Genomic DNA, 12,810 nt, shown 5'->3' on the forward strand with positions numbered 1-12,810 from the left:
CTCGCCTATTTTCCTTCGCTCCCTCTCATATCACACACACACAAACGCACCTGTCCCTCTACACTGCCCAGTCTCTCAACCCTGTCCTATATTTTGTGAAGGCGCTGCTTTTACTTTCTTTCTTCTCTTTTTTGTACCTTGCTTGGCCAATGGAGGTCGCATACTGAAAATGCAAGAGCAAATGAAACTTCGCCGCAGGTCGCCTTTGTGCAGATGATCCCTTGACAAATCACTGTGGTGCAATCATGGCCCAACGAATTAAACAGTTTATTCTTATCGACACAATAAAGGGAAAATGGACACATACACACAATTTTAACAGAAAACAAAACAATAATTCAACAAACGAACATTTTCAACGGCTATTCACTGCAGCCACATAACTCGCCATTTTTGTTTGAGTCGTCGAAGTCTGCCGTCAACTGTAGTTATCTATTGCCATTTGGCCATCACGGATAACTTTCCCACAACAGTGGCCCTATAGGACTGTTCAGTGATGCGCTCAGACTTCTGAAAGCTGCAGTGAAATGTAGCAGGTATGCGGAGGTCATTAGCAGGGTGTCTCATCCCGCTGCCCAAACAAAACAGCCGGTGTGACCTTCCAGCATGAAGTCTTTTGTTTAGGCTTTTTGCTTCAGCAATACACGCTGCCTGACAGTTGGAACAGTTGTTGCAGATTACCTGTTGAGCTCTCTCTCTTGGTACACAGTCCTTGGGCTCAAGGGTTCATCCACAAAATCAATTGTTCCGGCTGTCAGGTACCGTACATTGAAGCAATAAAACCTAAAGAAAAAAATCTCACGACACAAACTAATGTTACAACCTTCTCTCGATTGCGCAACCAGACACCTTGCCAAGCATTCAGAAGATGTGGATCACAAAAGTGCATTCCAAGAAACCGAAATTCTAGCGACAGAGACTAAATAACAAAAACAACTGTTATTCAAAGAAAGCCATTCAGGCTGTCAACAAGCTCATTCTGGAAAACGAGAAAGCTCAGAAGGCAAAATGCAAAGCCGTTTCTTTGTTGTAAAATATAGGCCTCACCAAGAGTGTGAAAGATGCTAAACAATGTAAGATGCTTGCTCTAGAGGTTTTTTTCACCGCAAAAACTCACAAACTGGATGTGCCATTCTGTACAATAGTCAGTGAAAACAACTTTTGGCAGGTTTTGGTTAGACGCTTTTTGCAAAAACAGTTGAAGCATTCGACTATTAATGATCCTTATGGCATAAAGAATTCTTTCGATGTCGTTTCCTTTCTGGAAGACAGCCATTCAGTAGCCGATGTTTTTTCTGTAGACGTCGAGATCTCTGTAATGAGGACATCACCTACTCGACCTCAAGAGCAACCACCTCGATGGTCCCAATAAATGTTTTCTCTCTCTCTCCTGTTACTCAATACTGCATGATGAGCTATTTCGTAGTGTGATATGACGTGCATCGAAGAAAGTGGGGAGGTAGATTTTCGCAATGCAACCGGGTTGTCCCTGGAAAATTTCTTGTCCTTTCTCGAATTTTATCTAAGTGCAACTTCTATCAGCTTTGAAAATAATCGATTTATTAAAAAAAATGTTGTGTGTATAGGTTTGTGTGTGGCGCCTGCTCCTTGTAATATTCTTTAATCATTTGTTGTCCGTGCTTTTTTAACAATGCTTTAAACAATGACTTCGTTCAAATTTTCAGATATGTTGACGTTTTTCTTGTGATAAAACAGACTAACGAATGCTCCGTTACGGTAGCTGATGTTTAAACTCTGTTCACTGACAATGGGAAAGGTTTAACTTTCACACAAGAGCTATCTAGGGATGGTGTACTTCAGTTTTTAGATTTGCAGCTATCCTTACAAACAGGTCACGCCTGTTGGATGCACTCGTGCACGTAAAGAACTTTTACCTTATGCATCTGTGCACTAAAAGATTGTGAAACGCGCCATTGCTTGGATGTGTCTAGAATCTTCGTTAATGAAATCCTGTCATCACACTGCAAACCAGTTTCATGGCACAGTTAAATAGTTAAATAGGCTGCGGGTTACCCAAGTGTGGTGGTGACGTCAGTCTCTGAGGTATTGCTTCAGAAAGTGAAAGGGAAGCGTCACAAAAGTAACTGTGTTACATAAAAAAAGTGGCCTGAAGTTGTGCCGTATTGCCAGAGTGGCTCACAATCTAAAAAATGTCGCCACTAGATACCAAATCGCAGTAATGTTTTCTGCTCCTCAGAAACTGTCATATGCTCCTCAAACTGTCAAACTCAGCCATATTTCAAAAACAAGTAAAAAAACCGGATAGTGAAAATTACCACGAGAAGGTTGTACATTACAGCGTCGGTGTGGTATATAAGATTCCGTTGTCATCTGGGAAAGTGCATGTAGGGCAGTCAAGCCGCTGCGTTAATGAGCACATTAGAGAACATGAGCGATCCATACCGACAGGCATAGCTTCCCATTTAGCTCAACATTGCAAAATATGCAAGTGCAAAGCTATGTTTCACGATACGATATTGAAGAAGAGTCGTAATACCATGGCCCGAGAATTATCGGAAGCTTTTTCATACAGTCAACGGGTTCGCAGTGCATTAGTGTGCCTTCTTTAACCTTGTACAGCGCTGAATATGTTTTTCTTTTTTAATTCTGTCACATGAGTGAGCTGTGGTGGTCGGATGTGGTGGTGGTTCTGGCAGATGGTGCTCACTGCACATGTTCTTCTGGATTCTGCTCTCCATAAAGGAGTGGCGCAATAAAGTGATGTCAGTTGAGAGTAGTGCCTTGTCCTGTTGTCTTTCTTGTGTCCGTTGTTTTGAGCTAATCAAAGTAATTATGGATTCACACCAACTAGCCTGCCAATGCATTGTGCAGAACTGTTATTGGATTCATAGTACATTAAAAACACCAAGAGCAACTTAAACGGTTCTAAAGGAAACCTCCACTCGGTGTGCATTCTTGGTTTATGCATAGCGAGAAAAAAGTGGGGGGAAAGTTGGCCAGCAACGAACTGGCAACAGTCTCCGACCCTTCCTCAAGACTACCACTTTCGCCTCACTTTATCAGTCATGGACGCAAGGAAAGTCAAGCCTCCCCAGTGAAGCTCTACGCCTCTACCGCTATCATCCAGCCTCGTCTCTATGGCTGGTGCTCCATGCTTTGCCACTGGATTTCCAACCACTAACATGTACCAACTGGCCCAACTAACCACTTTTGTCACTTCTCCATGAAGATGGAACCTACTTGGTTCCGAAACGACTGGAACAATTCTGAAGTCCTAACCAGGCCGTTCCACTCACAAGGAGGGGGCGTAATACGCCCCTCCCTGTTTGCAAACAGTGTGACGTCACTCCAAGTGCCCCTCCCATCTGCTGCACCTTCGAAGTGGGCGCTGGTTGGCAAAAAATGTTCACGCAGGCTATTCTTTCTGCATAAGAGCGCTGCTTGTATATGAACTGCCGCGATCGTAATTCAGACATACTGCTATTTTTTGAAGTGACAGCATTGCTGAACTTTCTTAGAAAGTATAATCATCCCCGTCTTACCTGCTGCATGGTTCCCTTAAGTCAGCAAGTAGTGATTTCCTAAGAGTGTGCCTCTTCTGTAGATCAAACAGCCATAAAAATCTAGTACTCTTTGAAATCAAACATTTTATCACAGATGATGCACATTTTCACGGTGCCGAAATGATACTTTGCTTAAATGACTGGTCTTGGTTCAAAAATTTATATTGCACTGTCGTGAAGGTAGTCATCTTGCACCCCATTTACGCTGTAGCTTTAAACGATATGCAAGACGAACTTCACCTACAACTATCAGCCATACGCATCACCGCAGCTCAGTGGAGCAGTAACAAATGGCAGTGCCTAAATTCAGTGCAGGGAGGAATGCAGGGAGGCAGGGGCAGTACGGCTGTGTCAATGGACCTTTTCAGAAATGCACGCATGCCATCAGTGGTGGCCGCACCGCTTGGTGGTTAGGCACAAGGCGTTGTGGGAGAGAAGGGCGCACACGGCCGCGCATGACTCGCGCGCGGCCCGGTGAAGAGGCCAGCGTTCCGACTTCCCATACTGCCTTGTGACCACCACTGATGGCGTGCGTGCATTTCTGGAAAGATCCAACTGATGCAGCTGTACTGCCTCTGCCTCTTGGCCAATACGAATGGGCTTTCATAGGTTAGCCCCTGCATTCACCTTGCATTCAAAACGTACGTAGTTCTGCTTGTTGGAATTATTGCACAAACAATGAGGATTTCCGTGCCTGTTTATGAAGTGCGAATCGCATGAAGTCGATCTGTGATACATTTATTGCTTGTAGACGCCGTTTCTGCATTGCAATGTGCAGTTCCCATGGTGCAACCATGATTAAATTCAATTTATACATATGCAATTGTGACTCGTGATGGCACCTGCACAAGAGATGCATGTTGAGCTGCATTTAGAGTGTCAGTAGCATGTGACATGAAATTGGCGTATGTGTTGCTCAACACTATGCAACAGCTGATGTGCAACGATATAGACAGTTATATAAGAAAATATGATATGAGATTTCAGCACCAAGCAACATTACTTTAACTTTATTGGAAAAATATGTACTATTAAAGTGATGCAGTAGCAAAACATCAGTGCCTACTATTCTGAAAGCCTTCATGCCAGATATACATAGTATGCGTTTGCAATTGAAAACAAAATACTTAAGCACAAGTTTACAGTAAAAGTGGAAATTAAATACAGTGAACATATTGATAAAACAATAACAAGTACAAACAGAGTGAATAGTTTCTTTTTATTTCCGATGAGCCCGCATGAAATCAAATAGTGATTTTCCTTCCAGAGGTAGAAATATAATCAATCTGTAAAAAATATTGTAACTATCATGTAAAGATTCGCTACGCTGTGTACGCCAGCGAAATAAATTGAGGCGACATTATAAGCATAATGCATAATTCAGACTAGAAAGACGCTGTCCAGGGAGGCAAAGCCAGCAGCGATGCCGCCTTCGCTCATGCCAGTCATTTTTGTACGGACGATGTGCCCTGCCTCGTAGTTCTCTATGATGTCATCTTGGTCCCTGCATTAGAAAAAGAAAGTGAGTGATTGGTTAATTGGCTGATCGATCAATGGGGTTTAAAGAGACATTAAATATTAAAGTTATTTGACCAGTACTGTCAGTAAATTACCCTTCCACAATCCTTTTTGAAAAAGCCCCTCTTAAATTGAGCAGAGGCCCAATAGAATGGAAGAGATGCAAAAGTGAAATATGGGTAGCAACGCTACCTTGCAGTTCCCATATCAGCACGCAGTAACATAGCACATTTTAATGGTGTCAGCTCAGGCCTAGTTAAATCAGGGTGTCTACCAAGTTGACATTTACAAATTCCTTGAGTTTTCCAGGTTTTCCCCGAGTGCCTTTGCAACATTCTCTGAGTGACACAGAACTTTTTTTGTGTCATGACTGCCTGACACCATGTCGCCCGATGCTGTCACTTTCTAGTAAGCGTGCTAAAAATTAAAAAAAATAAATGTCTTAATCCAGTTTGAATAGTAAGGAGTAGCATTATTTTATTTTAAAAGAAATCAGAAGGGAGGGGTTACTAAAATGCACATCGAATAAAATATCTTTGAAAAAGATGGTAAACCGACTCATTGAAAATCAAGTTGAACATTTTCAAATACGAATAGGAAGGAGATGCATACAGAAACAAATATTTTTGAATATCCCCTTCAGTCACGAATTATGATAGACTGCCGATACATGTGTGGAACATAGACGGTGCTTAAGATTCCACTAAAAGCAAATCAAGGTGGTAGAATGACTGAGCATTTTATAATGAGTCATCATACTTACAGAGTAAATAAACATTTTAATATTGTAAAGTAAGTCGTGCTACATTTCTTCATAAAAAGGATTAACTCGCCAGCTCGAATTAGTACATGCACAAGTTATTCATTGGCCTCAAGCATTTCAAGAACGAAAAAAACATATTTCGAGGTTGCTACCGGCATGCCCCACATCAAACGTCATGTAAAATACGGTAATGCCTTCACCAATGTGGCACTCTGTAACGATACATATCCCTCAGAAGCAAAATGAATGTAATTTAGGTTATCAGAATGTTCAATTTATCCTAGGCTTAATGTTAGTGTTCTATTCCTTGGTATCACTGTACAGAAATTGAAAAGTAGGTCGCGTCCACAAATGTGGACGCTTTGACTGAAGGGGATATGAGTGATTTCTATCAACTGATGGCAAGCTCATGGGCATGATGCCCAAACTTTGTCACAAGTGATATTCTCTCTCAACAGCTGGCAAGTCAACCTCAACTGTCCTGACATTCAGCGCGTGCACAACACCTCAGTGTTGAATTTATTTGGTTTATTTTGGTTTAAATGAAGGTCACCTGCATCTCGGCATCAGCCAACACTTTGCTTCTTGAGCTCAAGCTCCTTCAAAGAAACGGCAGTACGGTTAATTCCTTACCCTACCATTCCTCAATGTGACGGTACTTTCTGTTCTCGCCCTCGCTACGCCGCGCGCTCGCCCCACGGACCATTTGACTCATCCTATTGGTCAGTTGTACAGTCAACGTCCGATTTTTCCGACTCCCTATGGGCCGCGAAAATGTAAAAAAAAAAAAAAAAAAAAAAAAAAAAAAAATCGGGCAGTTCGAAAAAATGAATGCATGTCTTTTACTGCCCTTAAGGACTCAAATCGCCACAGGAACATCCGAGGAGGCCTGTCAGTACACTTATTAGGTATATTGGTGCTCGTACTGTGACAGGAGATGGCGGGTGCACGCGTGTATAATCAAGGAATACACACTGCGTCCCGTGACCACTGCCCCTTCCCAAGCTTGTTATGCTTCAGCGCGTAACATTCCTGAATTGAGGCGAAGCTAACTTTCGGAAACAAGCATTATGCAACGCGCAGTGCTTTCCGGGCTTCAAAGCCAATCGCGAGGACCACAAAGCCACAGTCGGCGCCATTGCTGACAGCGCCGAATTCTTTCAATGAAAAACACGGCGCCAAACGGCAAGAGGCTGAATAGCGAACGTTGAAGCAGCTAGGCCTAGCATTTGCTGCGGTGGTGGCTACGGCTGCCAGCGGATCTGCGTGCGAGAGCGCCGTTTCCAGGCAGTGAGGCAATCAAAACGGTAGCACTGGTGGCTTTGATCATAATACCCCTTAACGCACATGGGACACATGTGTCCCCGAAATTGAAACAGGTCTCGACAAGTATGTTTTGTTCTTAGAAGGTTACTGGTGGCAATTTAAAAAAACTAGTGAGCTTCCGTTATCAAGACATTTCATTTCGGTTAGCAGCACTATGATAAAGCTCTGACAAAATGTTGGCGGAGTAGTGCCATAAAAGATATCTTCATCGTGGGCGGATGAAGCACTTGTTTTGGGATTTTTCTAATCAATGAAGGAGGATACTGTTTGAAATATAAAGTGCATTGACCAAGTGACTCCAAACCAATTCTTGAATTTAAGCGATTAGAAAGTACTTTTTTATAGAAAAAGAGGCTTTGGGCCACATGTGTCCCAGTGTACCGTGACGGAATGCTGCGTACCATTTGGTGGTGCTCGTTTGAGAGTGGCACTTTTATGTTTCCATAGCTGGCTGAAGAGAATGCATTTGTATATTTTGTGCTTTTAGGTGTGGCCGGCTTCCTTTTAGACGAAAGTTTACATTTTGCAAAATTATGTCTGAAAAACAAATCAAATTTTTCGTATCGGAAAAATAGATTATAATATGACTTTGTTTTCTTATGTCAGCGACGAGGAACCTGCTTTAGAGCTTGATAAAGAAGATTAGCAATTTTTTGAAGAAGATGATCACAGCGATATGCCGGAATCGACATAAAACACCCACAAGCTAGAATAACGCAATAAAAAGAAAAGAAGAAGTGAAGGTGTGCCAGTCAAAAAGCTTGCAATTTCTGCTCCTCAAAACTACGTGTGCCATCAAAGGGCCATCGAATGGAAGAAGAGGTACAACATTGAGCGATTCACATCTGATTCTAGTGCGCAACATGGAGGAATAGAGCGCATTCCCCAGGGCAAAGAACCGGATGTTCTTATAACACTATAAATATGTTTTGTTGTTATTATGTCAGACAGCTTCGAATAGAAAACACTTGAACACAGGAACAACATGGGAATGCCTTCATAACATCGGCGAAAGAAACAAGGGACTTTCCAGGTGTCAACCTTGTGTTGAGCTACCACGTCCTGCCAACGTATAAAAGGCAACCTGCGAAGTGGACCGAAGGTAAAAAATTAACTGTTACTTTCGAGGGTCTTTGAATTCCTAGACACTGGAGTAAACGGTGCCTCCATTATGTATGCCAAACATTGAGCTGCCCTGCCCACTATTCCCGCTCTGTTGTCGCTGCAGTTATGCCGAGCAGTCGCATGGCTTCTTATTTGAAATTTTTTAACCTAGAGCTGAGCACAAGTCTTCGGCAGATATACAGGTGCATAAGAATGTATGCAAGGCAAGAAGCTAACGCACACCAAATAACGAAAGCTCCCGCTTGAAGCAGGTGTGCGAATTGTGCCAACTCAAAGCTTGAAATCTGCACATTTACGTGCCACAACATTTGCAATGTTCAGTTGTGCTTCCCTACCTCGAGATATTGTTTCATGGAGATACACGGTGGAAGCAGCCAAGAAGCCCACGTAAATGCTCGTACCCTTAAGGTACATAGGAACACATATGTCCCAGAGAGTCACATATAAGCTACAGGAAATAAATTATTGAAAATTATTCCATAATTGTTCGGAAGGCCCAAACGAAGAAAAACATTACAATACATCGATAATTTCTCGGCACATTCGCTTGTACCTAAGGGAGTTAATACCATTTCGGACCTGCGGTCACGGCAAAAAGTACGGCAAATCAGACGACAAAGGGTCCTTGCCTCCGAAATTTTAGACGTGGTGGTGCCGCGAAGCTGTGCAAATGATCAGGCATCTGGAAAGTCGGTCGTTGACTGTACACTGGCAACTCCTACATTCAGACGACAAGGCGTCAAAGATGATTCGTTACGATCCCTCTCTGTTACTCCGGCCAGCATTACCGCAACAGCTAATTTTCTCGAATAGAAGCATAAATTCCCCGAGTTTTCCCTGAGTACTTTCAGACTATTCGAAATCCCTGAGAATTCCCGGTTTTCCTGGTTGGTAGACACCCTGTAAATGTTTATTGGTAAAAATTGACTATGTTGGGTTCTAAAAGTGCTAAAGGCAGAACTCAAGAGAGTTTCAATAACTATTACTGAGCTGCAATAGCCTAAGTACGAAAAAATATTTTGAAAACTGTGACGCTGCACTGACATGCAAGCGTTGAGGTTTCAGTGTAAAATTCAGAAAATGAGACTGACCTTCCTTTTCTCTTCTGATAATCAACCTATAGTCGTGAAATTTATGAACACAGAATTTTTAAAGAATAGTACTCGTTCAGTGCGTACTGAAAAATGTTTCTCTTTGTGTACCTTCAATGCCCTAAGGCAACAGAAGGTGCTATAATTATAAATATTGCCTTAGTGGAAAGTTCTGGATTAATTTTGACCACATGGAGTTGTTAGTGCACTCAATGGTGAACATCACGACAGTTCTTGCAGTCTGTCACCATCATGCATGAAAAGCTGTGTGCCAACAAAATTGACCATTCAGCGATGCATAACTTACAGCAAAATAGCAAATGATCGCCGTCACAAAAGCACCACCCCCATGTGCTACGCTGTATCTGCGCTTTCTAAACTTCAATTCTAAGCTTGCATTGTTCTATCAATTGTCATCGCTGATGATGCCTGCAGAACAGGAACTGCTGCTGTCCGTATAAGTCAAACTGCATTGCGAGCAAAGTATACAGGCTCAGTATGATGGGAAGATGAAGAGGAAAAAAAAAACTCCAGCTCGGCATCGGAACGATAAAGCAAGGAAAAATGTGCAGAAATTATCAAGACAATTGTATTATCATTATATATATTTAACTATATAAGTCACATTTAGGAGCAGCTGCGTACATGTTCCGGGCATCATGGGCGTGAGAAATTGAGATAGCTCTCACAGCACAGGCATGCATGGCACGGTAACTGCTACAGCAGGTGGGGATGGATGATCTGACGTGTGCACACTGCACCGAATTACTGAAATGCAAGTGGTCACCTTTCCATCCCTGGACACACTGTTGTCTTTGCTGGACTCTTCTATTCATTCAGGAGACAGACCTTTATCTTTGTGTTTAACGAACGTTGCAAGGCTTACTGGTGCAAAATTTAATGAATAAACAAATAAGCAAATGCGTATAGGAGTGAATGAACATGAAATATATAGCCATGGGATGTGAATCAGCATCACACTGACAAGGGTCTGATTCAGGCAAAGGTCTAGACAAGGGTTTATTCAGGCACCATGATTAAAAGTAAAACGAGAATTTTGAGTTAGTAAAGCTGCGTTCCTTGGTGCAAGTAAAACCTGAGGATGGCTCAAGAACAGGAGACCCTGCTGCGAATGTGCACTGCATTTACCCGAGGATGACGCCGAAGATGCCAAGTTCACTGACGACGTTGCACAGGCCAACTTCACCACCTGGCCGCACAATGTAGTTTTTGGTGACGGGTGGCTGGATCAGGTCCATGAGAATGTAGCTCTCGCGTTCCTTTGTGCGACCCATTGCTTGCAGTCTATGCCGCACGTCGTCACCGTACACATTGTTGCCTGCAAACACGCAAACTGTGGCTGTAATCACTTGGACACTGGATGAGGCACAGTGTCATACAGGATGAAGAAGCTCACAAGGAAGCAAAGCAGTGAACATCATCCCCAGCAGCTTAATCAAGTACGTGAGAAGACAAAGGCCTCTTGCAGTTTTCTGAAATGACCCTTGTTCTGTGGCAACTTTGACAGCCCTATGTGTGTCGGAAGTACCGAAGGCTGCCTTTGCTGCAGCCGAGTACAGTCTGCATAGGAAGGTTATGGACAGCCTGGCCTGAGAAAAAGATTAATATTTCTGCTCTCTGGACATGCAGCCTGGTATATTCGTATTTCCAGTCTGTAGTGGTAATATGCCGATAACATAATGTTGTACGGTTTTACTGGCTACGGCCACAAACTTCTATGAAATTCAATGTTTCCTCACAGCCCGTAGTCTACAAACTTTGATGCCAATGGTACATTTCCCTTGCGCTTCGGTGTTTGCTGCTCAGTGTGCTGGTGCGACTTTGTGTGACGGAGAAGGTGACCTTATCTTCCAAGATAAGTCACCCTTATCACAGATTACTTCAGATTCAGCACTGTGCTATATATCCATATCAATGTTTCATTAATGCACGAAGTCCACAAACACAAGATAAAACATCAAACGACTACTTCCTTGCTGTATAATGTTAGCTAAGGCATTCAAGAATGTGTGGTGGTCTAGAATAGTTGCAGTTGATGTGGGGAGGTGATTCTCCTCATATGATGTGCATGGTAGGCAAGAATTAGAAACTGAAGTATAGTCTGACAGTGCGGTGCACCGGCGTTATAACTGTGATCTAGTCTACGTAAAAAGCACTGCACGGGAATTATTAGCTGCTTACGTGAATCAGTATCACTTATGAAACAGGCTTAAACGAGATAATTTATGGAGGTGTACTAAAAATGTTAGATTAAGGCAAAATTTCATTAGAGTTATGCTAGCAGCCCGATGGTAATTGGACAGTATAAAACGACCAGAATAACTTTGAACCATTGCAAGTGAGTGGATTCAATCAGAGTGACATGAATCCCAAACCAGAAAGCATATTCAAGTTTTTCCCTGATAAGTACTTATATATACAGTTTTATGGACACAGGTGAGCTGAAAAAGTTGTGCTGAATGTATCCTAGCATGTGGTAAGCACTGTTGATGATGTATATCCAGCTTGCGGCTGTGGCGGTGAATGACGGAACTGCGGCACTACCGGGCTCTGACGTGGGTGCAGAGGGGGAGCGCGACAATGGGCTATGGCAGCGCAGGTCATTGCTTCCAGTTGAGGCCATAGTGATTTGGGGACTCCAAGTGACTGCTGAATCTCCTTTCAAACGATGTCAGCAACGGATGCCACTTGAGGCTGCGTCGAAGGGAATACCTTGCACAGTTCTTCATGTACGGCAGTTCTAAAGGTCTCTCAGAGCTCGTCGAAGCCGAGTGCTTGAATTTCGCTCTTTGGTGAAAGCACTTGGTGGTTGTATTGGTGGGTGCACATTTTCAGCATTCTCCTAATCATCGTTGCCTCTGCTAAAAACTCAGCTATGGTCTTTGGGGGGTTGCAGATCAGCCCGGCGAAAAGTTCTTGCTCGCTGTCGTCTAAAGTGTCGTAACTCTCTTCTTCACTTGAAGACTGAAACACGAAGTCGATATCCTCATCACTTTCGCTATCATCATCTGACGGATAGTAATCTACTGGATTAAACCACTGCACGGATGATGCCATGTTTGTTTAAAATAGCGGGAAACTCATTCAAACAGGGAAACCTGAGCACACAAAGAATGCCTGCTGCCATTTAGTGTGAGAAAAGTTGTATTCAATAAAAGCGTAGAATTGAAAATGGCTACTGCCATCTATGTTGTAAATGGAGAAACATCTTTTGACAGCCTCTGTTCATCAAAAGCTATTTAAAAAGAAGCAAAGTACCCATGACGAGGTGATTTCATCAGATGCAAAAAGGCAATGATTACTCATGGCAAGCTGAAGTCATCCCTCAAAGGTTAATGTAAGGAGATTTTTTTGATAGCATTCTGCATGCTGGCTTTCTGTTATGGTGTTTCCAGATGAGTTCATATAGCCAAGTTCTTCC

At 42.8% G+C, this 12,810-nt stretch overlaps 1 protein-coding gene across 1 annotated transcript in view; it reads right to left on the minus strand.

Annotated features, from left to right (window-relative positions):
* Positions 1 to 4,774: 4,774 nt before the first annotated feature.
* The window catches only part of LOC142573040 (glutathione synthetase-like), a 72,437-nt gene continuing 64,401 nt past the window's right edge, over positions 4,775 to 12,810 (minus strand). The window contains exons 11-12 of the mRNA XM_075682540.1: positions 10,518 to 10,707; positions 4,775 to 5,049 (exon numbers count right to left, since the gene is read on the minus strand). Of these exons, the coding sequence (XP_075538655.1) occupies positions 4,926 to 5,049; positions 10,518 to 10,707 (314 nt within the window). The 3' untranslated portion in view covers positions 4,775 to 4,925. The remainder of the gene's footprint in view (positions 5,050 to 10,517; positions 10,708 to 12,810) is intronic.

This window comes from Dermacentor variabilis, chromosome 2 (genome assembly GCF_050947875.1).
Source record: "Dermacentor variabilis isolate Ectoservices chromosome 2, ASM5094787v1, whole genome shotgun sequence".
In the NCBI taxonomy this organism is placed as follows: domain Eukaryota; kingdom Metazoa; phylum Arthropoda; class Arachnida; order Ixodida; family Ixodidae; genus Dermacentor; species Dermacentor variabilis.